The sequence below is a fragment of the Oncorhynchus masou genome, chromosome 15, assembly GCF_036934945.1.
Source record: "Oncorhynchus masou masou isolate Uvic2021 chromosome 15, UVic_Omas_1.1, whole genome shotgun sequence".
Classification (NCBI taxonomy): Eukaryota; Metazoa; Chordata; class Actinopteri; order Salmoniformes; family Salmonidae; genus Oncorhynchus; species Oncorhynchus masou.
In genome coordinates this window covers 11,243,308-11,268,028 of record NC_088226.1, presented here as the reverse complement: position 1 = coordinate 11,268,028, position 24,721 = coordinate 11,243,308, and the positions used below count along the sequence as shown (strand labels likewise).

Genomic DNA, 24,721 nt, shown 5'->3' with positions numbered 1-24,721 from the left:
TCGTCTTATTCAAATGCCTAACCAAACTTTTGTTTTCAGCTTCCAGTATGTATACGTGGCAACCTACCTGGTGTTGCTAGAGGAATTTGAAGAACATTTGCAATATGAAGTCCAAAAGGTAAAACTTCATTATTACAGTGTAATTACATGTAACAGGTAGTGTAGTTAATTGTAATAACTCATAGTTACACTGTAATAACATGTAACTGGTGGTCATTTCATTCTGTAATTACAGAGGTGTAACAACAAATGCTTGTTACCATGTTTGTTACAAAGGGGCAAGTTTCCACTAAATTCAACAATTTAGTGTTTCAATTCACCAATTTAGTATTTAGTTTCTTCTCAGCTGCATCCGATTCAGTAATAACTGTCACAAGGTCGTGTCTCTTGTGGACAGATGCGCTGGGTGTCCTAGATTATACAAATTAGATGCTCAATAGGCTCTAATTACTAACCTGTCAATCCACACCCTTCGAAAGCTCCAAATCAAATGTTATTGGTCACATACACATGTTTAGCAGATGTTATTGCGGGTGTACAAAATGCTTGTTTCTAGCTCCAACAGTGCAGTAATATCTAACAATTCATAACAATACACACAAACCTAAAAGTAAAAGAATGGAATTAAGGAATATATTAATATTAGGACGAGCAATATCTGAGTGGCATAGACTAAAATACAGTAGAATAGAATGTAGTATATACATATGAGATGAGTAAAGCAAAACTATGTAAACATTATTAAAGTGACTTGTGTTCCATTATTAAAGTGGCCAGTGATTTCAAGTCTATGTATAACTGGGTGGAAGCAGCAAAGTGATGGCTATTTAACAGTCTGATGGCGTTGAGATAGAAGCTGCTCCACTCAATGTTGTTGCTAGCACTTGCCCCCAAAGTGTATAATCTGGGTTAACTTGGTTGAGTTTATAAAAACATGTTATATCATGGCTCAGGCTAAGACCCAGATGCAGACACAGGAATCAGATGGTATGAGTCTCAGAGTTTATTATAGTACAAGGGGCAGGCAAAAGGTAGGTCAAGGCAGGCAAAGAGTCATATTCCAAATCAGAGTCAGGCAGGTACACGACGGCAGGTTCAGGACAGCAGGCAGGATCAGGACAGGCAGAAAGGGCAGAACTGGGGAGACTAGGAAACACAAACACATGGGAATATGCGGTTAGGATTTGACGGGACAAGCCAAACTGGCAACAGACAAACAGAAAACGCAGGTATAAATACACAGAAGATAATGGGGACAAATGGGAGACACCTGGTGGAGGGTGGAGACAAGCACAAGACAGGTGAAACAGATCATGGCGTGACAGTTATATATAAGTTAACCTCACTGACTGGGGTCTACGATATGGGTGTCATCCCAGATTATAATACAAAAATAATGTATAATTAATGTTTACGCTAGCCATTATGAAAACCTGAATCTCCTTGCCATCCAAGTAAGAAGATAAGAGCATCCTGACTGGTTGCATCACTGCCTGGAACGGCAATTGCTCGGCCTCCGACCGCAAGGCACTACGGAGGGTAGTGCGTGCGGCCCAGTACATCACTGGGGCGAAGCTGCCTGCCATCCAGGACCTCTACACCAGGCGGTGTCAGAAGAATGCCCTAAAAATAGTCAAAGACCCCAGCCACCCCAGTCATAGACTGTTCTCTCTACTACCGCATGGCAAGCGGCACCTAGTCCCAAGTCTAGGACAAAAGGCTCCTCAACAGTTTTTACACCCAAGCCATAATCAAATGGCTACCTGGACTATTTGCATTGTGTGCCCCCCCAACCCCTCTTTTACGCTGCTGCTACTCTCTGTTTATCATATATGCAAAGTCACTTTAACTATACATTCATGTACATACTACCTCAATTGGCCCAACCAACCAGTGCCCCTGCACATTGGCTAACCAGGCTATCTGCATTGTGTCCCACCACCTGCCACCTGCCACCCGCCAACCACTCTTTTACGCTACTGCTACTCTCTGTTTATCATACAGTGGGGCAAAAAAGTATTTAGTCAGCCACCAATTGTGCAAGTTCTCCCACTTAAAAAGATGAGAGAGGCCTGTAATTATCATCATAGGTACACTTCAACTATGACGGACAAAATGAAGAAAAAAAATCCAGAAAATCACATTGTAGGATTTTTAATGAATTTATTTGCAAATTATGGTGGAAAATAAGTATTTGGTCACCTACAATCAAGCAAGATATCTGGCTCTCACAGACCTGTAACTTCTTCTTTAAGAGGCTCCTCTGTCCTCCACTCGTTACCTGTATTAATGGCACCTGTTTGAACTTGTTATCAGTATAAAAGACACCTGTCCACAACCACAAACAGTCACACTCCAAACTCCACTATGGCCAAGACCAAAGAGCTGTCAAAGGATACCAGAAACAAAATTGTAGACCTGCACCAGGCTGGGAAGACTGAATCTGCAATAGATAAGCAGCTTGGTTGGAAGAAATCAACTGTGGGAGCAATTATTAGGAAATGGAAGACATACAAGACCACTGATAATCTCCCTCGATCTGGGGCTCCACGCAAGATCTCACCCCGTGGGGTCAAAATGATCACAAGAACGGTGAGCAAAAATCCCAGAACCACATGGGGGGACCTAGTGAATGACCTGCAGAGAGCTGGGACCAAAGTAACAAAGCCTACCATTAGTAACACACTACGCCACCAGGGACTCAAATCCTGCAGTGCCATACGTGTCCCCCTGCTTAAGCCAGTACATGTCCAGGTCCGTCTGAAGTTCGCTAGAGAGCATTAGGATGATCCAGAAGACGATTGGGGAAATGTCATATTGTCAGATGAAACCAAAATATAACTTTTTGGTAAAAACTCAACTTGCCGTGTTTGGAGGACAAAGAATGCTGAGTTGCATCCAAAGAACACCATACCTACTGTGAAGCATGGGGGTGGAAACATCATGCGTTGGGGCTGTTTTTCTGCAAAGGGACCAGGACGACTGATCGTGTAAAGGAAAGAATGAATGGGGCCATGTATCGTGAGATTTTGAGTGAAAAGCTCCTTCCATCAGCAAGGGCATAGAAGATGAAACGTGGCTGGGTCTTTCAGCATGACAATGATCCCAAACACACCGCCCGGGTAACGAAGGAGTGGCTTCTTAAGAAGCATTTCAAGGTCCTGGAGTGGCCTAGCCAGTCTTCAGATCTCAACCCCATAGAAAATCTTTGGAAGGAGTTGAAAGTCTATGTTGCCCAGCAACAGCCCCAAAACATCACTGCTCTAGAGGAGATCTGCATGGAGGAATGGGCGAAAATACCAGCAACAGTGTGTGAAAACCTTGTGAAGACCTACAGAAAACGTCATTGCCAACAAAGGGTATGTAACAAAGTATTGAGATAAATCTTTGTTATTGACCAAATACTTATTTTCCACCATAATTTGCAAATAAATTCATAAAAAATCCTACAATGTGATTTTCTGGATTTTGTTTTCTCATTTTGTCTGTCATAGTTGAAGTGTACCTATGATATATTACAGGCCTCTCTCATCTTTTTAAGTAGGAGAACTTACACAATTGGTGGCTGACTAAATACTTTTTTGCCCCACTGTATATGCATAGTCACTTTAACCATATCTAAATGTACATACTACCTCAATCAGCCCAACTAACCGATGCCTGTATATAGCCTCGCTACTGTATGTAGCATCGCTACTGTTTTTTTTCACTGTCTTTCACTGTTTTTATTTCTTTACTTACCTATTCTTCACCTAATACCTTTTTTGCACTGTTGGATAACGCCTGTAAGTAAGCATTTCACTGTAAGGTCTACACCTTTTGTATTCGACGCACGTGACAAATAAACTTTGATTTGATTTAAACCCACAAGTACACCACAGAATAACACAATGCAATTACTAGGTGTTAGACAGGATTTAGCTAGTTGAAATGAAGTGTACCTTTAGCAGTGGTGTAAAGTACTTACGCAAAAATACTTTCAAGTACTACTTAAGTCATTTTTGGGGGTATCTGTACTTTACTTTTTAATTTTTTACAACTTTTACTTTTACTTCACTACATTCCTAAAGGAAATAATGTACTTTTTACTCCATACATTTTCCCTGACACCCAAAACTACTCATTACATTTTGAATGCTTAGCAGGACAGGAAAATGGTCCAATGGCCACTGATCTGTAACGGATTTCCTCCTCTTCGTCTGAGGAGGAGTAAGGATCGGACCAAAGCGCGCGGTAAGTTTTCATGATGTAATCTTTAATGAAAAGAAACTGAACACTGAAATACAAAACAATAAGGTGAACAAACGAAAACCGAAACAGTACCGTGTGGACCAAACACTCACACGGAAAACAAACACCCACAAACCAACAGTGAAACCCAGGCTACCGAAGTATGATTCTCAATCAGAGACAACTAATGACACCTGCCTCTGATTGAGAACCATACTAGGCCGAACACAAAAACCAACATAGAAAAACAAACAGACTGCCCACCCCAACTCAAGCCCTGACCATACTAAAACAAAGAATAAAATAACAGAACTATGGTCAGAACGTGACATGATCAGGTGGAATCACTAAACACAAATGCTTCAATTGTAATGATGTCTGAGTGTTGGAGTGTGTCCCTGGCTATCCCTAAATAAATAAAAAACAAGAAAATGTTGCTGTGTGGTTTGCTTAATATTTAACTTACAAACTGACTTGTTGGGAAGATGGTTTCCTATGATGGTGCAGCGTTGAAAGTCACTGATATCTTCAGTAAGTCCATTCTACTGCCAATGTTTGTCTATGGAGATTGCATGGCAGTGTGCTCGATTTTATGCACCTGTCAGCAACGTTTGTGGCTGAAATAGCCGAATCCACTAATTTAAAGGGGTGTCCACATACTATTGTATGGTGTATGCGTATGCGACCAATAAAATTTGACTCGATTTGAGTCACCACTAGAATTGTTATTGAGTAGGCCTATATCTTTGTTTAATATAATTGAGCAAATTAGGAATCTAACAATAGAAATCCTTATTATTTTGTAAGAAATGTAAGGTCTTTTTACATGTTGCAATAAAGTTGACTAAAGTAGAACCTCATCTGTTGTTTGTAGGTATTTTCACTTGGTAATGCGTAATTTGTAATATCGATATTGCTTATCGGTAATTATAAAGTTACACATCACTTTTAATAGCTACATCCTGTGTAACAATTAGCGACATCCTTGTACTTATGCAGATATTACAGATATAGTTATACTCTGTGGTGTATTAGTGTGTTTATTGTCCCACTTGAATAATGATTACATTGTCAGAATGGGTAACGTACTTTGTAGGTACACAATAATTAAAAGTAAGTACATCTCAAGATACACTTAATTTTAACTGGCTAAATCCTGTGTAACACCTAGTAATTACATTACACTTATACAGATATTACACATACTCTGTGGAGTAATAGTGTGTTCATTTTTTCACTTGGCTGGTGCTTCCAGTAGCTTTAAAATTACGGCCAGGTTGTCAGGGTGGATGATGTACTGTATAATTACACATTAATTACATAATGTTCCCCTCAAAATCAGTGATGGAAAAAGTACCCAATTGTTATACTTGAGAAAAAGTAAAGATGCCTTAATAGAAAAGGACTCAAGTAAAAGTGAAAGTCCCCCAGTAAAATACTACTTGAGTAAAAGTATAGAAGTATTTGGTTTTAAATATACTTAAGTATCAAAAGTAAATGTAATTGCTAAAATATATTTAGTATCAAAAGTAAAAGTATAAATGATTTCAAATTCCTTATTAAGCAAACAACACAGCAAGATTGTCTTGTTTTTTTGTATTTACAGATAGCCAGGGACACACTCCAACACTCAGACATAATTACAAACTAAGCATTTGTGATTAGTGAGTCTGCCAGATCAGATGCAGTAGGGATGACCAGGGATTTGCTCTTGATAAGTGTGTGAATTGGACCAGTTTCCTGTACTGCTGTCAAGGCTGTAGGTAACTGGTGAAAGGAGTCAGGCGCAGGAGAGCTGAGATGCGTGGACAAGGTATTTAATTCAAGAAAACACCAGTACAAACACAATAATATGGTGCTGGAAAAATACTGGTACCACAAAATAAACGGGCGTAACAAAACCCGGCAACAATAATACCAGCCGTCAGAATACAGCCTTACAATAAAACAAACACACATACAAACATGGGGGAAACCAGAGGGTTAAATAATGAACATGTAATGGGGGGAATTGAATCCAGGTGTGTAGAAAACAAAGACAAAACAAATGGAAAATGAAAAGTGGATCGGTGATGGCTAGAAGCCCGGTGACGTCGCCCGCTGAACACCGCCCGAACAAGGAGAGGGACCGACTTCGGTGGAAGTCGTGACAACTGCTAAGTATTCAAAATGTAAAGGGAAAGGGGTAACGAGTACTTTTTGGGTGTCAGAAAAAATGGAGTAAAATGTATTTTCTTTTCTTTAGGAATGTACTGAAGTAAAAGTAAAAGTTGTCCAACATTTAAATAGTAAAGTAAAGTACAGATACCCCCTAAAAACGACTTAAGTAGTACTTTACGTACTTACGTACTTTACACCACTGCTCACTACCGAGTCCCAAACTGCCTCTGGAAGCAATTTCAGCACAAAACTGTTCGTTGGGAGCTTCATGAAATGGGTTTTCCTGGCAGAGCAGTCGCACACAGGCCTAAGATCACCATGCGCAATGCCGAGCGTGGGCTGGAGCACTCCACCATTGGACTCTGGAGCAGTGGAAGCGCATTCTCTGGAGTGATCAATCACTCATCTGGCAGTCCGACGGATTAATGTAGGTTTGGTGGATTCCAGGAGAACGCTACCTGCCCCAATGCATAGTGCCATCTGTAAAGTTTGGTTAAGGAGGAATAATGGTCTGGGGCTGTTTTTCATGGTTCGGGACCGGCCCCTTAGTTCCAGTGAAGGGAAATCTTAACGCTACAGCATACAATTACATTCTACATGATTCTGTGCTTTTTGGGGAAAGTCTTTTCCAGGCCTAATCGCCCAACATCAGTGCCCAACCTCACTAATGCTCGTGGCTGAATGGAAGCAAGTCCCCGCAGCAAAGTTACAGCAGCAAATGCTGTTACAGCAGCAAAGGGGAGACCAACTCCATATTAATAACCATAATTTTGGAATGATATGTTCAACGAGCAGATGCCAACATACTTTTGGTCATGTAATGTATTTAGCAGATGTTATTGTGGGTGTAGCGAAATGCTAGTGTTTCTAGCTCCACTAGTGCAAGCATATCTAACAATACACAACAATACACACAAATCTAAAAAGTTAAAGAATGGAGTTAAGAAATATAGAAATATTAGGACGAGCAATGTTGGAGTCTGGAGTATATATATATATATATATATATATATATATATATATATATATATATATATATATATAGAGTACCAGTCAAAAGTTTGGATACAGCTACTCATTGTCAGGACCCGGTTACGAACCTGGGTCTCCGGAGTGAGAAACAGTCACTTAACCAACTGAGCCACGAATAGTCAGCAGAACCCAGAAGATGAGGCAGACACAGCAGTACTTAAGACGGTGTATTTAATAAAGTAAAAATGAGAAGTCCTTCAATACAAAAAATGGCAAATCCAAAAGGTGGTAGGAAAAGCACAAAAAAGCCTCAAGAGATACTCGAAAACAAAAACAGAATTCCACAAGCGCATCCACCGGAATCGACAAGAATACACAGAACACTAGGGCTGGGTGCTAACATACAAACACAGAGCACAGAACTGAGGGAAACTAAGGGTTTAAATACAATCAGGGTAAACGAGGCACAGGTGCAAATAATAATGGGGAACAAGGGAAAAAACATGAGGTCAAAAAGCACAATGGGGGCATCTAGTGACCAAAACCCGGAACAACCCTGGCCAAATCCTGACAGAATCCCCCCCCCTACGAACGGCTCCTGACGTTCCTACCAGCTCTCTCAGGGTGGAGGGCCCTGAACTGACGAATGAGGTCAGGGTCCAGGATGTCTTTGGCAGGAACCCAGGAGCGCTCCTCGGGACTGTAGCCTTCCCAGTCCACCAGATACTGCCAGGACCGCTGCACCCGGCGGGAATCCAGTATCCAATGGACGGTATAAGCCGGCTGGCCTCCAATGACACGAGGCGGAGGGGGAGGTCTGTCTGCCGGGACAAGGGGAGAAAAACAACAGGTTTTAACAATGAAATGTGAAATGTGGGATTAATCTTAAGGGATCTGGGTAAGTGTAGGCGATAAGAAACTGGGTTAACTCTCCTGGCAACCTTGAAGGGACCGATGTATTTTTGGGACAGCTTGCGAGACTCCACCCGTAGAGGTAAGTCTCTTGTGGAGAGCCAGACTCTCTGGCCGGGGCGCAGGGTAGGCCCGGGACGGCGACGTCTGTTGGCTTGTTGTTGGTACCTCTGTGAGGAACGCATAAGATTAAGACGGGTCTTCCTCCACATAAGCCGACAGCGTCTGACGAACTTCAAGGCTGAAGGCACTCTGACTTCTGCCTCCTGGTCCGGGAACAATGGAGGAGCATAGCCAAACTGACACTCGTGCGGGGACATACCAGTGGAGGAGGAGCGCAAGGTGTTGTGCGCGTATTCGGCCCAAACAATAAAGGATGACCATGTGGACGGGTTGTCACGAGTCATACATCGGAGGGTGGTTTCCAGCTCTTGATTCATCCTCTCTGTTTGGCCGTTGGACTCCGGATGGTACCCTGAAGATAGACTGGCAGAAACCCCCATGAGTTGGCAGAAGGCCTTCCAAAACCTTGAGGCGAACTGGGGACCTCTGTCAGAAACCATATCTTGAGGAATGCCGAAGACTCGGAACACATGATTAATTACCAACTCAGCCGTTTCCTTGGCAGAAGGTAACTTAGTCAGAGGGACGAACCTGGCCGCCTTTGAAAACCTGTCGATTATGACTAGGATAGTAGTATTGCCATGGGATGGAGGAAGTCCAGTAATAAAGTCCAATGAGATATGGGACCAGGGTCTGTGGGGAACAGGTAAAGGGTGAAGGAGTCCTTGAGGGCGGAGGTGAGAAGATTTGCCCTGGCAGCACACGGGACAGGCATTGACGAAAGTGGCAACGTCTTCTCTTATGGTAGGCCACCAGAACTTACGCTGGATGAACTCCAAGGTGCGACCTACGCCCGGATGACAGGTGAGGCGAGAGGAGTGCCCCCACAGAAGGACCTGAGTCCTCACTGCCTTGGGGACAAACAACCGATTGGCAGGACCTCCTTTCGGGTCCGGTTCGCTAGCTTGAGCACGTCTCACGGTATCCTCAACTTGCCACGAGATCGGAGCCACAATCTTAGCAGCAGGAAGGACAGGCATGTCCGTGTCATCTCGAATGGCAGGAGCGTAGACTCGGGACAGGGCATCCGGTTTGAGATTCTTCGACCCGGGCCGATAGGTGAGGATAAACTGGAATCGATTGAAGAAAAGAGACCATCTAGCTTGTCTAGAGTTCAACCGCTTCGCCTGCTGGATATACTCCAGATTTTTGTGGTCCGTAAGCACTTGAAACGGGTGAGAAGCCTCCTCGAGCCAGTGTCTCCATTCCTTCAATGCCATCTTAACCGCTAGGAGTTCACGATCCCCCACATCGTAGTTCCTCTCAGTCGGGGTAAGCCGGTGTGAGAAGAAAGCGCACGGATGAAGCTTCTTGTCTTCACCCCTCTGAGACAGGACAGCTCCAACACCAACCTCTGATGCGTCTACCTCCACCACAAATGGTTCATCCGTAGTCGGTAGTATCAGGATGGGAGCAGAGAGAACGCGCTGCTTGAGTCCTTGGAAGGCTGTCTCAGCTTCTCTTCCCCACAAAAACCTTGCATTGCCACCCTTGGTTAAAGCTGAGAGAGGGGCTGCCACCAAGCTGAAGTTCTTGATGAACTTGCGGTAAAAGTTTGTGAAGCCCAGGAAACGCTGAACTTCCTTAACGGATTTGGGGGTGGGCCAATCCGCTACCGCCCCTACCTTCCTGGGGTCCATTTGGACTCGACCGGGTTCCACTACAAATCCCAGGAATTGTACTCGGGATGAATGGAATTCACATTTTTCCGGCTTAACGTACAGATGGCTGTCCAGGAGGCGTTTGAGTACTTGTCTGACATGCTTAGTGTGTTCTTGAAGGGAGCTCGAAAAGATGAGGATGTCATCCAAGTAAACGAACACAAATATGTTAAGCATATCCCTAAGCACATCGTTTATGAGCGCTTGGAACACCGCTGGGGCGTTGGTCAGGCCGAAGGGCATCACCAAGTATTCATAGTGACCAGTAGGCGTGTTGAAAGCGGTCTTCCACTCGTCACCAGGTCTGATCCGCACAAGATGGTATGCGTTCCGCAGGTCAAGCTTAGTGAAAACAACTGCTTCCTGGAGCAGCTCGAAGGCTGTGGCCATAAGGGGTAGCGGGTAACGGTTACGGACGGTTATGGCATTGAGTCCCCGGTAGTCGATGCAAGGACGTAATCCACCGTCTTTCTTGGCCACAAAGAAAAACCCTGCTCCCGCCGGGGAGGTGGATGGACGCATGAGGCCTGCTTCCAGAGCGTCCTTGATGTAGGTATCCATAGCAGCTCGTTCGGGTGGAGATAGGGAAAAGATCCGACCCCTGGGGGGGCAAGTGCCCGGAAACAGGTCGATGGGGCAATCGTAAGGTCTATGGGGTGGTAGCATGGTGGCCCTGTTTGCTAAACACCAGTTTGAGGTCATGGTAAAACTCGGGAACTCGGGTCAGGTCGATGGATTCTAAAGACTCGGGAGTAGAACTCGGGGAATTCTGGAAAATACAAGTAGCTTGGCACGTAGGACCCCACTGCTTGATAGTGCCCACAGACCAGTCGATGTGAGGGTTATGGCTGTGAAGCCAGGGGTATCCAAGGACGAGAGGGAACTCGGAACAGGAGATCAAATGAAAGTTCATCAATTCCTGGTGTTGTGAAACTGAAAGTCGCAAGGAGGTAGTGACATGAGTGACAAGTCCAGATCCCAAAGGGCTTCCATCCAATGTAGTGACCCTCATGGGTTCACTTAGAGGTTCAGAGGGAACGCCATTCTCCTTCGCCCAGACACCATCCATGAAGTTACCTGCGGCTCCAGAGTCTACCAAGGCTTGAAGGTGAAGCTTGTGGTTGTCCCAGGAGAGGGTGACTGGAATGAGCAGACGGGAGTTGGACGGATGGGAGGAGGTTATGTTTCCCGTTACAGTTCCCCCGGTCTGTACGGGACAGAGCGTTTCCCTGGAGCCCGGGACACGTGGAACGGAAATGGCCCGGTTTGCCGCAATATAGACAGCGTCGCTCCCTCATCCGGCGGTCTCTCTCAGCCTGGGAGATGCGTCCAATCTGCATGGGTTCCGATGGAGCCAGCGAGGATAAAGGTGGGGACTCGGAGCTGGGACTGATAGGGGCTAGAGGTCTACGGTTGAGTTCTCTCTCTCTCAGACGCTGGTCAATGCGTGAGACCAACTTGATCAGGGACTCGAGATTGTCCGGTGGTTCCCGAGTGGCCAGTTCATCTTGGATAGTGTCGGAAAGGCCTTTCAGAAAGCACACCGTGAGCGCCTCGTTGTTCCAGCCACTTGCTGCTGCCACCGTGCGGAACTGGATGGCATAGTCCGTCACGCTGCGCCAACCTTGGTGGAGAGTCAAGAGCTGTTTGGCTGAGTCAGAACCACTGCTTGGGCCTTGAAACACTCGTTTGAATTCCTCAGCAAAGGCAGAGTAGCTGGCACAGCAGGAACTATGGGCATCCCACACAGCAGTAGCCCAGGCCAGGGCTTTTTCCGACAGCAGGGTGATGATATAAGCGATCTTAGACCGGTCGGTGGGAAACGACGAGGGTTGTAGCTCAAAGGAGAGAGAACATTGGGTGAGAAACCCTTTACAAGCACTTGGATCACCTGAGAACCGTTGGGGAGGTGGAAGACGAGGTTCAGCCAGGGGGTTAACTGCCATGGGTACGTGAATCTGAGGTACTGGGACGGGAACTGTTGCCGGGGTAAGACGATCAGATATTTGCTTAATGGAAGTCAGCATCTCCGACAGAAGATGAGAATGTCTAGCCATTAAGGCCTCTTGCTGAACCAGGGCGGCTTCGTGGCGTTGGACAGTCTCCTGGTGGTGGGACAGCATGGCAAAAAGGTCCTGGGAACTGGCTGCCTCTGGGTTCATTTTTGGCTCTGTGTTTCTGTCAGGACCCGGTTACGAACCTGGGTCTCCGGAGCGAGAAACAGTCACTTAACCAACTGAGCCACGAATATTCAGCAGAACCCAGAAGATGAGGCAGACACAGCAGTACTTAAGACGGTGTATTTAATAAAGTAAAAAGGAGAAGTCCTTCAATACAAAAAAATGGCGAATCCAAAAGGTGGTAGGAAAAGCACAAAAAAGCCTCAAGAGATACTCGAAAACAAAAACAGAATTCCACAAGAGCATCCACCGGAATCGACAAGAATACACAGAACACTAGGGCTGGGTGCTAACATACAAACACAGAGCACAGAACTGAGGGAAACTAAGGGTTTAAATACAATCAGGGGAAACGAGGCACAGGTGCAAATAATAATGGGGAACAAGGGAAAAAACATGAGGTCAAAAAGCACAATGGGGGCATCTAGTGACCAAAACCCGGAACAACCCTGGCCAAATCCTGACACTCATTATAGGGTTTTTATTTATTTTTACTATTTCCTGCATTGTAGAATAATAGTGAAGACATCAAAACTATGAAATAATCATATATGTAATCATGTAGTAACCAAAACAAATTTAAATAAATCTAAATATATTTTAGATACTTCAAAGTAGCCACCCTTTGCCTTGATGGCTGCTTTGCACACTCTTGGCATTCTCTCAACCAGCTTCATGAGGAATGCTTTTCCAACAGCCTTGAAGGAGTTCCCACATTTGCTGAGCACTTGTTGGCTGCTTTTCCTTCACTCTGTGGTCCTACTCATCCCAAACCTTCTCAATTGGGTTGAGGTCGGGTGCTTGTGGAGGCCAGGTCATCTGATGCAGCACTCTATCACTCTCCTTGGTCAAATAGCCCTTACACAGCCTGGAGGTATGTTTTGGGTCATTGTCCTGTTGAAAAACAAATGAGCGCAAACCAGATGAGATGTCGTATTGCTGCAAAATGCAGAATGCAGAATGCAGAATTCTAAATAAATCACAGACAGTGTCACCATCAAAGCACCCCCACACCATCACACCTCCTCCTCCATGCTTGGGAAGAGCACATGCGGAGATAATCCGTTCACCTACTCTGTGTCTCACAAAGATACGGTGGTTGGAACCAAAAATCTCCAATTTGGACTCATCAGACCAAAGGACAGATTTCCACTGTGTTTCTTGGCCCAAGCAAGTCTCTTCTTAATATTGGTATTGACTGACCATTATGTCTTAAAGTAATGATGGACTATTGTTTCTCTTTGCTTATTTGAGCTATTCTTGCCATTATATGGACTTGGGCTTTTACCAAATATGGCTATCTTCTGTATATCACCCCTACCTTGTTACAACACAACTGATTAGCTCAAATGCACGAAGAAGGAAAGAAATTCCACAATCTAACTTTCAACAATGCACACCTGTTAATTGAAATGCATTCCAGGTGACTACCTCATGAAGCTGGTTGAGAGAATGCCAAGAGTGTGCAAAGCTGTCATCAATGCAAAGGGTGGCTACTTTGAAATATATATTTATTTGTTTAACACTTTAACACTTTTTTAAAACACTTTTTTTGTGTTATTTCATAGCGTTCATGTATTCACTACTATTCTACAATGTTGAAAATAGTCAAAATAAAGAAAAACCCTTCAATGAGTAGGTATGTCCAAACTTTTGACTTGTACTGTAAATATATACTGGGATGTATAGACATTATGGACAGTATATAGATATAATATTTTGTATATCTGAAGAATATGTAGTATAGAATAGTATATGGACAGCAATAATTAAATAGGACAGGCCTTGACTAGATTACAGTATATACAGTGGGGCAAAAAAGTATTTAGTCAGCCACCAATTGTGCAAGTTCTCCCACTTAAAAAGATGAGAGAGGTGGAAAATAAGTATTTGGTCAATAACAAAAGTGTATCTCAATACTTTGTTATATACCCTTTGTTGGCAATGACAGAGGTCAAACATTTTCTGTAAGTCTTCACAAGGTTTTCACACACTGTTGCTGGTATTTTGGCCCATTCCTCCATGCAGATCTCCTCTAGTGCAGTGATGTTTTGGGGCTGTTGCTGACTTTCAACTCCCTTCAAAGATTTTCTATGGGGTTGAGATCTGGAGACTGGCTAGGCCACTCCAGGACCTTGAAATGCTTCTTACGAAGCCACTCCTTCGTTGCCCGGGCGGTGTGTTTGGGATCATTGTGATGCTGAAAGACCCAGCCACGTTTCATCTTCAATGCCCTTGCTGACAGAAGTAGGTTTTCACTCAAAATCTCACGATACATGGCCCCATTCATTCTTTCCTTTACACGGATCAGTCGTCCTGGTCCCTTTGCAGAAAAACAGCCCCAAAGCATGATATTTCCACCCCCATGCTTCACAGTAGGTACGGTGTTCTTTGGATGCAACTCAGCATTCATTGTCCTCCAAACACGACGAGTTGAGTTTTTAACCAAAAGGTTATATTTTGGTTTCATCTGACCATATGACATTCTCCCAATCTTCTTCTGTATCATCCAAATGCTCACTAGCAAACTTCAGATGGCCCTGGACTTGTACTGGCTTAAGCAGGGGGACACGTCTGGCACTGCAGGATTTGAGTCCCTGGCGGCATAGGCTTTGTTACTTTGGTCACAGCTCTCTGCAGGTCATTCACTAGGTCCCACGGTGTGGTTCTAGGATTTTTGCCGTTCTTGTGATCATTTTGACCCCACGGGGTGCGATCTTGCGTGGAGCCCCAGATCGAGGGAGATTATCAGTGGTCTTGTATGTCTTCCATTTCCTAATAATTGCTCCCACAGTTGATTTCTTCAAACCAAGCTGCTTACCTATTGCAGATTCAGTCTTCCCAGCCTGGTGCAGGTCTACAATTTTGTTTCTGGTGTCCTTTGACAGCTCTTTGGTCTTGGCCATAGTGGAGTTTGGAGTGTGACTGTTTGAGGTTGTGGACAGGTGTCTTTTATACTGATAACAAGTTCAAACAGGTGCCATTAATACAGGTAACGAGTGGAGGACAGAGGAGCCTCTTAAAGAAGAAGTTACAGGTCTGTGAGAGCCAGATATCTTGCTTGTTTGTAGGTGACCAAATACTTATTTTCCACCATAATTTGCAAATAAATTCATTAAAAATCCCACAATGTGATTTTCTGTATTTTTTCCCCTCATTTTGTCTGTCATAGTTGAAGTGAACCTATGATGAACATTACAGGCCTCTCACATCTTTTTAAGTGGGAGAACTTGCACAATTGGTGGCTGACTAAATACTTTTTTGCCCCACTGTACAGTTTTTATTTTATTTATTTTTTATTTTACCTTTATTTTACTAGGCAAGTCAGTTAAGAACAAATTCTTATTTTCAATGACGGCCTAGGAACAGTGGGTTAACTGCCTGTTCAGGGGCAGAACGACAGATTTGTACCTTGTCAGCTCGGGGATTCGAACTTGAAACCTTTCGGTTACCAGTCCAACACTCTAACCACTAGGCTAGTTGAAGTATACACTTAGGTTGGAGTCATTAAAACTTGTTTTTCAACCACTCCACAAATTTCTTGTTAACAAACTATAGGACATCTACTTGTGCATGACATAAGTAATTTTTCCAACAATTGTTTACAGACATATTATTTCACTTATAATTCACTGTATCACCAGTGGGTCAGAAGTTTACATACACTAAGGTGACTGTGCCTTTAAACAGCTTGGAAAATTCCAGAAAATTATGTCATGGCTTTAGAAGCTTCTGATAAGCTAATTGACATCATTTGAGTCAATTGTAGGTGTACCTGTGGATGTATTTCAAGACCTACCTCAAACTCCATGCCTCTTTTCTTGACATCATTGGAAAATCCAAAGAAATCAGCCAAGACCTCCACAAGTCTGATTCATCCTTGGGAGCAATTTCCAAACGCCTGAATGTACCACGTTCATCTGTACAAACAATAGTACGCAAGTATAAACACCATGGGACCACGGAGCCGTCATACTGCTCAGGAAGAAGACGCGTTCTGTCCCCTAGATATGAATGTACTTTGGTGTGAAAGGTGCAAATTAATCCCTGAACAACAGCAAAGGACCTTGTGAAGATGCTGGAGGAAATAGGTACAAAATATCTATATCCACAGTAAAACGAGTCCTATATTGACATAACATGAAAGGCTGCTCTGCAAGGAAGAAGCCACTGCTCCAAAACCACCATAAAAAAAGCCAGACTACGGCTTGCAACTGCACATGGGGACAAAGATCGTACTTTTTGGAGAAATGTCCTCTGGTCTGATGAAACAAACATAGAACTGTTTCGCCATAATGACTATCGTTATGTTTGGAGGAAAAAGGGGGAGGCTTGCAAGCCGAAGAACACCATACCAACCGTTAAGCACAGGGGTGGCAGCATCATGTTGTGGGGGTGCTTTGCTGCAGGAGGGACTGGTGCACTTCACAAAATAGATGGCATCATGAGGGAAGAACATTATGTGAATATATTGAAGCAACATCTCAAGACATCAGTCAGGAAGTTAAAGCTTGGTCGCAAATGGGTCTTCCAAATGGACAATGACTCAGGCATACTTCCAAAGTTGGAGTTGGAGGGGCCATCACAAAGCCCTGACCTCAATCCCATAGAAAATTTGTGGGCAGAACTGAAAAAGCGTGTGCGAGCAAGGAGGCCTACAAACCTGACTCAGTTACACCAGCTATGTCAGGAGGAATGGGCCAAAATTCAACCAACTTATTGTGGGAAGCTTGTGGAAGGCTACCCAAAACATTTGACCCAAGTTAAACAATTTAAAGGCAATGCTATCAAATACTAATTGAGTGTATGTAAACTTCTGACCCACTGGGAATGTGATGAAAGATATAAAAGCTGAAATAAATCATTCTCTACTATTATTCTGACATTTCACATTCTTAAAATAAAGTGGTGATCCTAACTGACCTAAAACAGGGAATATTTACTATGATTAAATGTCAGCCAATTTATTTGGCTAAGGTGTATGTAAACTTCTGACTTCAACTGTATGTACTGTACATATAGGTAGGGGTAAAGTTACTAGGCAACAGGATAGACAGTTGCATCAGCGTATGTGGTGAATGTGAAAGTGTGTGTGTGTGGCATCAGTATGCATGTGTGTGGTGTCAGTATACATGTGTGTACATGTTATGTGTGTGTGGACGTATGTAGTGTGTTTGTGTGTGTGTGTGTGTGTGTGTGTATGTGTGTGTTGGGGTGTCAGTGTTAATATATGTGAGTGTGTGGATAGAGTCTAGTGTGTGTGCAAGAGAGTTAGTGCAAAAAGAGTCAATGCTGGTAGTCTGGGTAGCCATTTGATTAGCTATTTAGTAGTCTTGTTTAGAAGTCTTATGGATTGGGGGTAGAAGTTGTTCAGGCTCCTGGTGGTTCCAGACTTGATGCATTGGTACCGCTTGCCCTGCGGTAGCAGAGAGAACAGTCTGTGGCTTGGGTGACTGAAGATTTGAACAATTTCTTGGGCCTTCCTCTGACACCACCTGGTGTAGTTTTAATCACTTAATAATTCATAAACAAACTTGATATCAGTAAAAACACTGTAACTAATTGGTAGGTATACCTTTACTTGTTACTTCTGTGACCTTTCATCCTCCTTTCTCATGAGTGAGTGAAATTAGAGGTTTTTGGTAACGGAATTACAAGGCAGAAGGCAATGTAATCTAAAGTAATCTAAAAAACAAAATATAAGTGTTGATATTAGTTGGCAGAGGTCTTTAAATGATTGTTTTTTAATGTATTTCTAATACCTTTTCATACTTTTTCAGGTAGATGTTTTCTACGACCCATTTTCTATCTGTTGGACCAGAAATCAAAGCCTTTGCTTATTCCACATTTTTAGGGTGAAAATGGTTGGAAAGGGTATATATGCCTTAATTTGTAAAATCATAGACTCTTAGCTTTCATTTGCCACCAAATTTGACATGTTCCTGTGAACTTCACATGTTGCGCTCATGGGTTCTTTTCAGATGAAATGCCATCTTTACCGTATCTACTAGCACACAGCAGTTGAAAGAGACTATCCAGGATGACTGACAGAATTATTCCTCGTCATACGGTGGATATTCACCTTCATCTGCATCTTATCCATATTATAACCCTCAATATATTGTTTTTATATTGGGCATTGTTTTATAAATTATATTGATTACTCATGGCCTACCTTTTGAAGCTGAACTGCAGTAACAGGTGGACCGCCTGGGAGTAGGCTTCTGTGAGAGAACAGCAGGCTGAAGGGAGGCAACGGGCCGAGACAGAGAGAGGGCTCCTGCCTCCTGCACTGAGGGCTAGAGGCTGCTGAGTTGAGAGGATGGGAGGGGAGAGAGAGAGGGGGTGTCATTAGGGCAGTTTGTAATTATGTCTCTCTTTGTTTAGAGGGCCTGTGACAGGGATGAAGTGAGGGGGAGGTCTTGCTGCTGAAAAAATGTTGTGTGTTAGTTTGGTGAGCAGTTCTCTTTCTCCCTTGAGTCTTTCTTGCTCAGTCTCTCTGGTCTGCCTGAGACATACCAGGAAAAAGGGTCGCCGGGCTGCATGCTACAACAACAGCGGTGGACTTTCTCATTGGGAAGCAATTCTGCGACAGTAGACCATTCTGAGGCAATGCTAAGGAAAGGTCCGTTAGTCCTGTCATCTGAATTCTAGATGAGGATACTTTAAAGAAGTACATTCTGTACCCATTAGAGCTCAGGATTCTGGGATACGCACAGGAACACAGCTGACAGAGTTTGCCAACTGACTCTACACCTCTGAACAGGACTGAGGTAAGTCATGCTCCCTCACTTTAAAAGTTACAAAGGTAGGATCACCTTTCAGATTTAATAAGAATAGTGCTGCTATTATAATGATAGATGATCAATGTTTGGCGATATGGTACAGGGCTTCTGACACTACCATTTGGCAATCATGTGATGTATTCTTTTTCTTTGGTATTCCAGTTTACTTACAGAAACTTGTTGGTACCAATAATGTGTTTCACTGAGGTTGAGGAGTAGTGACCCTGCAAATATAGTGTATTGTGTCAATATTGAGGTGATAATGGTGGTTATGGTGTTGACAATGGTGGTAGCCAGAGTTGACCCTGAAAGGATTGTGTTGACCAATGGGATGGAAGTGTGAGTTGACTCTGACTGGGTTTTGTTGACCATCGTCACCCCAGTGTTGACTTGCTAATAAACTCCAGCCAGGCAGACAGGGTTAAGTGTACTTTCACCTTCCAGGGGAACATCTGGTAGCTGTCAAGGCTTGAGAGACAGTCTGAGCTGCATCTTAGATATTGTGGTAGCACTTTTACATGTTCTGCTTTCCACTGAAATTGCCCGTATGGAATTTTGCATCTTTGTGGCCAGTGTCTGACTGCGATGTACTTGGTGTACAATTATAGTTGTTTGAAATGGGGAAAAGCTAGTTTTACTGAATGAATACATCTCTACATGTTCTAGAAATTGAGTATCATGTTTTATTGGGGGAATCTGCTAATGAATCTCTATCACTGCTTATTTCCACGGACAGAAGAGCAGTTGAACAGGTAGATGGAGAAGCAGCTGACTATTGGCCTGTCTCTGTTGCTGGGGCTCCTCCTAGTCATGCCTGAGGTGGGCGGGCGGAAGGAAGAGTCCCAGAAGCGCCCGTCCCGCTCCTCAGAGCTAAAAGCAGGCCGCTGCTCCTACACCTTTATCGTTCCCCAGCAGAAACTGAAGGGGGCGCTGTGCGTGAGCACCGAGTCCACCACCGGAGCCTCCAACCACTCAGAGGTAACGGCTCTGCGGGGTGAGTTCAGCCGTCAGCAGGAACAGCTGGAGAAGCTGAGGGGCCAGCTGGAACAGGAGGGGGCCCTGGTTACGGAGGTACGGGCACTACGGAAAGAGAGCGGCAGCATGAACTCCCGCATTGCCCTGCTCTACGCCCAGCTGCTGCACGAGGTTATGTACAGGAAGGACCAGGTGATCGAACAGAGGCGGGTCGAGAACCTACTGCTCAACGTCACCGCACAGGTAAACAGACAGAGAGCATTGTGGGAACAGCTGTGTTCATAAGGGGGAAGTCAAAATCATATAACTGTATACCCGCTCCTACTATCTCTCTACTGCCTTAGTATCCTTTACCTATCGATGACAGGCATGTAGCACCTTGATACATCCCTGATTGGCCCGTTGTCTGTTGCTCGGTCATCGTGGACCAACATCCCAGATGCTGCAGATCTCCACTAGTTACAGGGAGCTGGAGAAGAAGTATGGAGCCCTCACATCCATGATGAGCAACCAGAGTCAGCTCATCGCCCGGCTGGAGAAGCTGTGCCAGGCCACCAAGAACACTACCCCACTTCCACAGGTAGGGGGAGCTCTGTATTTATCAAACCACTGGCATTGTTAACATGGGCCTTTCTCAAGCACTGACCCTGACCCATGAAGCTAAAGTTGTACCATAACATACTACAGTACCCACAATGGTCTGTACAAAAGTCTTCATATATTTGTGTTTTATTGGACAGATGACCTCTGAACCCCTGAGTATCCAGTCCAGTGGGCGTCTGAATGACAGCTCACAGTCCAAGGAGATGGCTAATGATGTTCAGAGAGACCAGGGTGCCCCTCCACTACGGCCACAGGAGGAGAGAGAACCCCTGCAGGGGACAAAGGTGCTTCCCACCAACATGGCCGACACCCCTACTGACGCCCCCTTCATAAGCTTCCCTGTCACTAAGACCTCAGGTAAATCACTGCACCCTCAGAGCTTACAACTGCCAACGGCGCATTCAGCTTAACCAACACTGTCTATGTAGGAATGAAGGTCTGTCTTTGTAAGACCGTGTGAAAGAGTTACACTATGTATCTTCCCCGGGCAGCATTATCACACATTATAACACCTTGTTTCTATTTCAGTCAATACATCGCATATCTCATTGGATCCTGCTTTGTTTCGATATTGTTTTTCGATATTGTTTTTCTGTCACCTCTGACAACAATCAGAACAAGCAAGCTGTTTTCTTTCGGCCCTTCAAATGCTTCATTGTTTGCTGTTGGGACCTTGAGTTTGTGTAAGAAGCAATGTCAGTATTTTGTCAGTGTTATTTACACTCCAGAAGACACTGTGCAGAAGCTCGGGGAGTCACTGAACCGCTGATAGGACTTTGTTATCTCTCTGGGAATGCCTAAACAATGTCCAATAACTGCCAACTGTTCTTATCAGAGTAGAGAAGGGGCTTTGTTAATGAGTAACACACACACACACACACACGCATGCACACACATACACAAAGTTTGACTTTGATATAACATTTGCAAATTCATCAATAATATATGTTATAAATAACAATCAAATGGGCCAAAATATAATCCTCTTTTAGGAAATAAACCATCAAAAGTAGCTAATCCACAATTTGGTACCAATAACCAGATTTGTCAGCACCTCCTCTTTAGAAAGAGCAAATGGGATGAATTCCAAATAAAAATATATTAGAATCTAAAAAAATCTAATTTACCAAACAAACTCTCTCTCATACACACACGCACGCACGCACACACACACACACACACACACCCTAATCACAGCCATCTTTAGGACATTGCTATGTAACCTTGAATTACAAGGTGATACCCCCATACAATGCACGTTATGTGCGCCACTGGAATGTGTGAGATTACAAGGCAGAGCATTCAGATGTGTGACACCACCTTGTATGGACAGGCCCTCCCCCAGTGGAGCTGAGCAGCAGCAGCAGCAGCATGTGGACTTCACACCAGTTACAATGTAGAATAAAGGGAGCATGACTCAGAGCTTATGTGTGTGGGATGAGTGACAAGGAGATACTTGTCTATAGAATGAGTGTACGGTTGCAGTATGAATAACCCTTGGTCTGGACTGTGTGAGAGAGAGGTGATGCTTAGCCTTTCTGCGTCCGTTCATGCGGTGTACGCTTATCTCTTCTAGTGTGACATAAGACATACAACATGTGTTGTGAAAGAATGTCTTCTGCAGCAAAGAGATAAGCTGAAGCAAATCCAGAAAACATGTATCTGTGACCCTGTTGGCTCTAAAACAAACAGAATTCCAGACCACTCTCTCCATTACGTGTCTCACTCACTCCCTCATTTCCAGCAGTTGGTTGAGCCTGCCTAGTGGCAGGTGGGCGGAGTTTGGGCGTTCTGGATTTCCATTGGTTGCATTGCACCAGATAGGCTCAATCGAGCACAATTATGACTATTTGAACCCAGGTATGTTCCGAAATCCTAACTGCCTTTGTGAGCCACATACCTACACCATCTCTGTCCCTCAGGACCCTGGAGGGACTGCCAGCATGTGCTGGACTCGGGCGAGACCACCAATGGGATCTACCTGCTGCGTCCACAGAGCGCCAACCGGCTTCTGCAGGCCTGGTGTGAACAGACCAAGGCCCAGGGAGGCTGGACCGTCATCCAGAGGAGACAGGACGGATCAGTCAACTTCTTCAGGACCTGGGAGCAGTACAAGGTGCTCTCACCTCCAGTTTGCAGTGAGCCACTAAAAGTGAAGCACTCAAGAGTTTGTTATGACATCAGCCAGTGTGCTACTACCATTGCAATACAAAACACACAGTGAGTGTGTGCACTGCAGACCCATAATAATTTCCCCTCCTCCATTTTCCTTTCATTTCAGCTGATTATATGTGATGAAACATGAGCTGTATAGTTACTGTAATTGACAAACATCACAGTGGGCTATAAAACCAGAAAAACAGCTGGTATTACAGCTCAGAGACTCAAGAGTATCCTTCAGTTGAGGACGGTTTAACACCACAGAAGTCATGAAAACTATTGCTACAGTGAACATAACCCTAAACTATCTGTTGTACCCCTCCACCCCAGCAAGGCTTTGGTAACCTGGATGGAGAGTACTGGCTGGGTCTGGAGCACCTCTACTGGCTGACCAAGCAGGCCCACTACAAGCTTCGGGTGGCCATGGAGGACTGGCAGGGCCGCCAGGTGTTTGCAGAGTACGACAGCTTCCGCCTGGAGCCTGAGAGCGACTGGTACCGTCTGAGGCTGGGGGAATACCAAGGCAACGCCGGAGACTCAATGTCCTGGCACAATGACAAAGCCTTTACAACTCTGGACAAGGATAAGGATGCTTATTCAGGTGAATCCACTCTGACCTCTACTACCCTTTCTTTTTTCATTTCTGCCTCTTTTCATGGCTGCCTGTTTGAACACCCAGGTTTGGCTTGATGAGTTGGTTTCTCTCTCCATTTCCTCATTAGGGAACTGTGCCCACTTCCAGAAGGGGGGCTGGTGGTACCACATGTGTGCCCACTCCAACTTAAACGGCGTGTGGTATCGAGGGGGTCACTACCGCAGCCGCTACCAGGACGGGGTTTACTGGGCAGAGTTCCATGGGGGCTCCTACTCCCTCAAGACAGTCACCATGATGATCAAACCCACCTAACCCTCTTCCCATTAGATATACACCACAGGAGGTTGGTGGCATCTTAATTGGGGATGACGGGCTCGTGGTAATGGCTGGAGTGGAATAGTTTCAAATGTGTTTGATGCCATTCCATTCACTCCGTTCCAGCTATTATTATGAGCCGTCCTCCCCTCAGCAGCCTCCTGTGTTATACACATGTCAATCATGCATCACAGCAATATTATGGTTCCTTCATGGAAAAGGAAGGATGTTAATGAAGTTCTTATATGTTAAACAGGTATGTTAATAAGACAGCGTTAGACTGACATGCCAACACAACATGTGGAATTGTTTTCTAACTGCAATGTATTTATTTTATAAAAAATTGCAAAACAATGTTTGAAGATTACACCACAAGGTGAAGTAGGAGTCCGTTTCTTTTGCTAATGAGAACTGACGTTGTGGTTTGATGCAGTGGTGTAAAAAAAATACTTTAAAGTACTACGTAAGTCATTTTTTGGGGGTATCTGTACTTTACTATTTATATTTTTTATGACTTTTACTTTATTACATTTTTGAAGAAAATAATATATTTTTTACTCCATACATTTTCCCTGACACCCAAAGGTACTCGTTACATTTTTAATGACTACCAGGACAGGAAAATGGTCTAATTCACGCACATTAAGAGAAAATCCCTGGTCATCCCTACTGCCTCTGATCTGGCAGACTCACTAAATACAAATGCTTTGTTTATAAATTATGTGTGAGTGTTGGTGTGTGTCCCTGGCTATCGGTAAATAAAAGAATGTGCTTAATATAAGGAAAAAGGTTTGCTTAATATAAGGAATTTGAAATTATTCTACTTTTACTTTTGATACTTAGTATATTTGAGCTATTGCATTTACTTTAATACTTATGTTTATTTCAAACCAAATACTTTTTTACTTACACTCAAGTAGGATTTTACTGGGTGACTTTCACTTTTACTTGAGTCATTTTCTATTAAGGTATCTTTGCTTTGACACAAGTATGACAATTGGGTACTTTTTCCATCACTAGTTTGATTCAGTCATGTTTCAGTTTAACAGT

The 24,721-nt window shown here is 44.0% G+C and overlaps 1 protein-coding gene across 1 annotated transcript; it reads left to right on the top strand.

Annotated features, from left to right (window-relative positions):
- Window positions 1-16: 16 nt before the first annotated feature.
- Window positions 17-24,437, top strand: LOC135554979 (angiopoietin-related protein 2-like). The gene is made up of 8 exons (XM_064987359.1): window positions 17-118; window positions 18,932-19,011; window positions 19,760-20,241; window positions 20,438-20,578; window positions 20,739-20,958; window positions 22,524-22,717; window positions 23,092-23,362; window positions 23,484-24,437. The coding sequence occupies exons 3-8, from the start codon at window positions 19,780-19,782 to the stop codon at window positions 23,666-23,668; spliced, it is 1,473 nt and encodes a 490-aa protein (XP_064843431.1). The 5' UTR covers window positions 17-118; window positions 18,932-19,011; window positions 19,760-19,779; the 3' UTR covers window positions 23,669-24,437.
- Window positions 24,438-24,721: the final 284 nt, after the last annotated feature.

What these genes read in the sequence shown, in the direction of transcription:
- LOC135554979 (XM_064987359.1), top strand. Translation starts at nt 19,780, where the DNA reads ATGGAGAAGCAGCTGACTATTGGCCTGTCTCTGTTGCTGGGGCTCCTC. An exon ending in GGACCTGGGAGCAGTACAAG is followed by an intron (nt 22,718 to 23,091) that starts GTGCTCTCACCT and finishes CCTCCACCCCAG; the next exon opens with CAAGGCTTTGGTAACCTGGA. An exon ending in GGATAAGGATGCTTATTCAG is followed by an intron (nt 23,363 to 23,483) that starts GTGAATCCACTC and finishes TTTCCTCATTAG; the next exon opens with GGAACTGTGCCCACTTCCAG.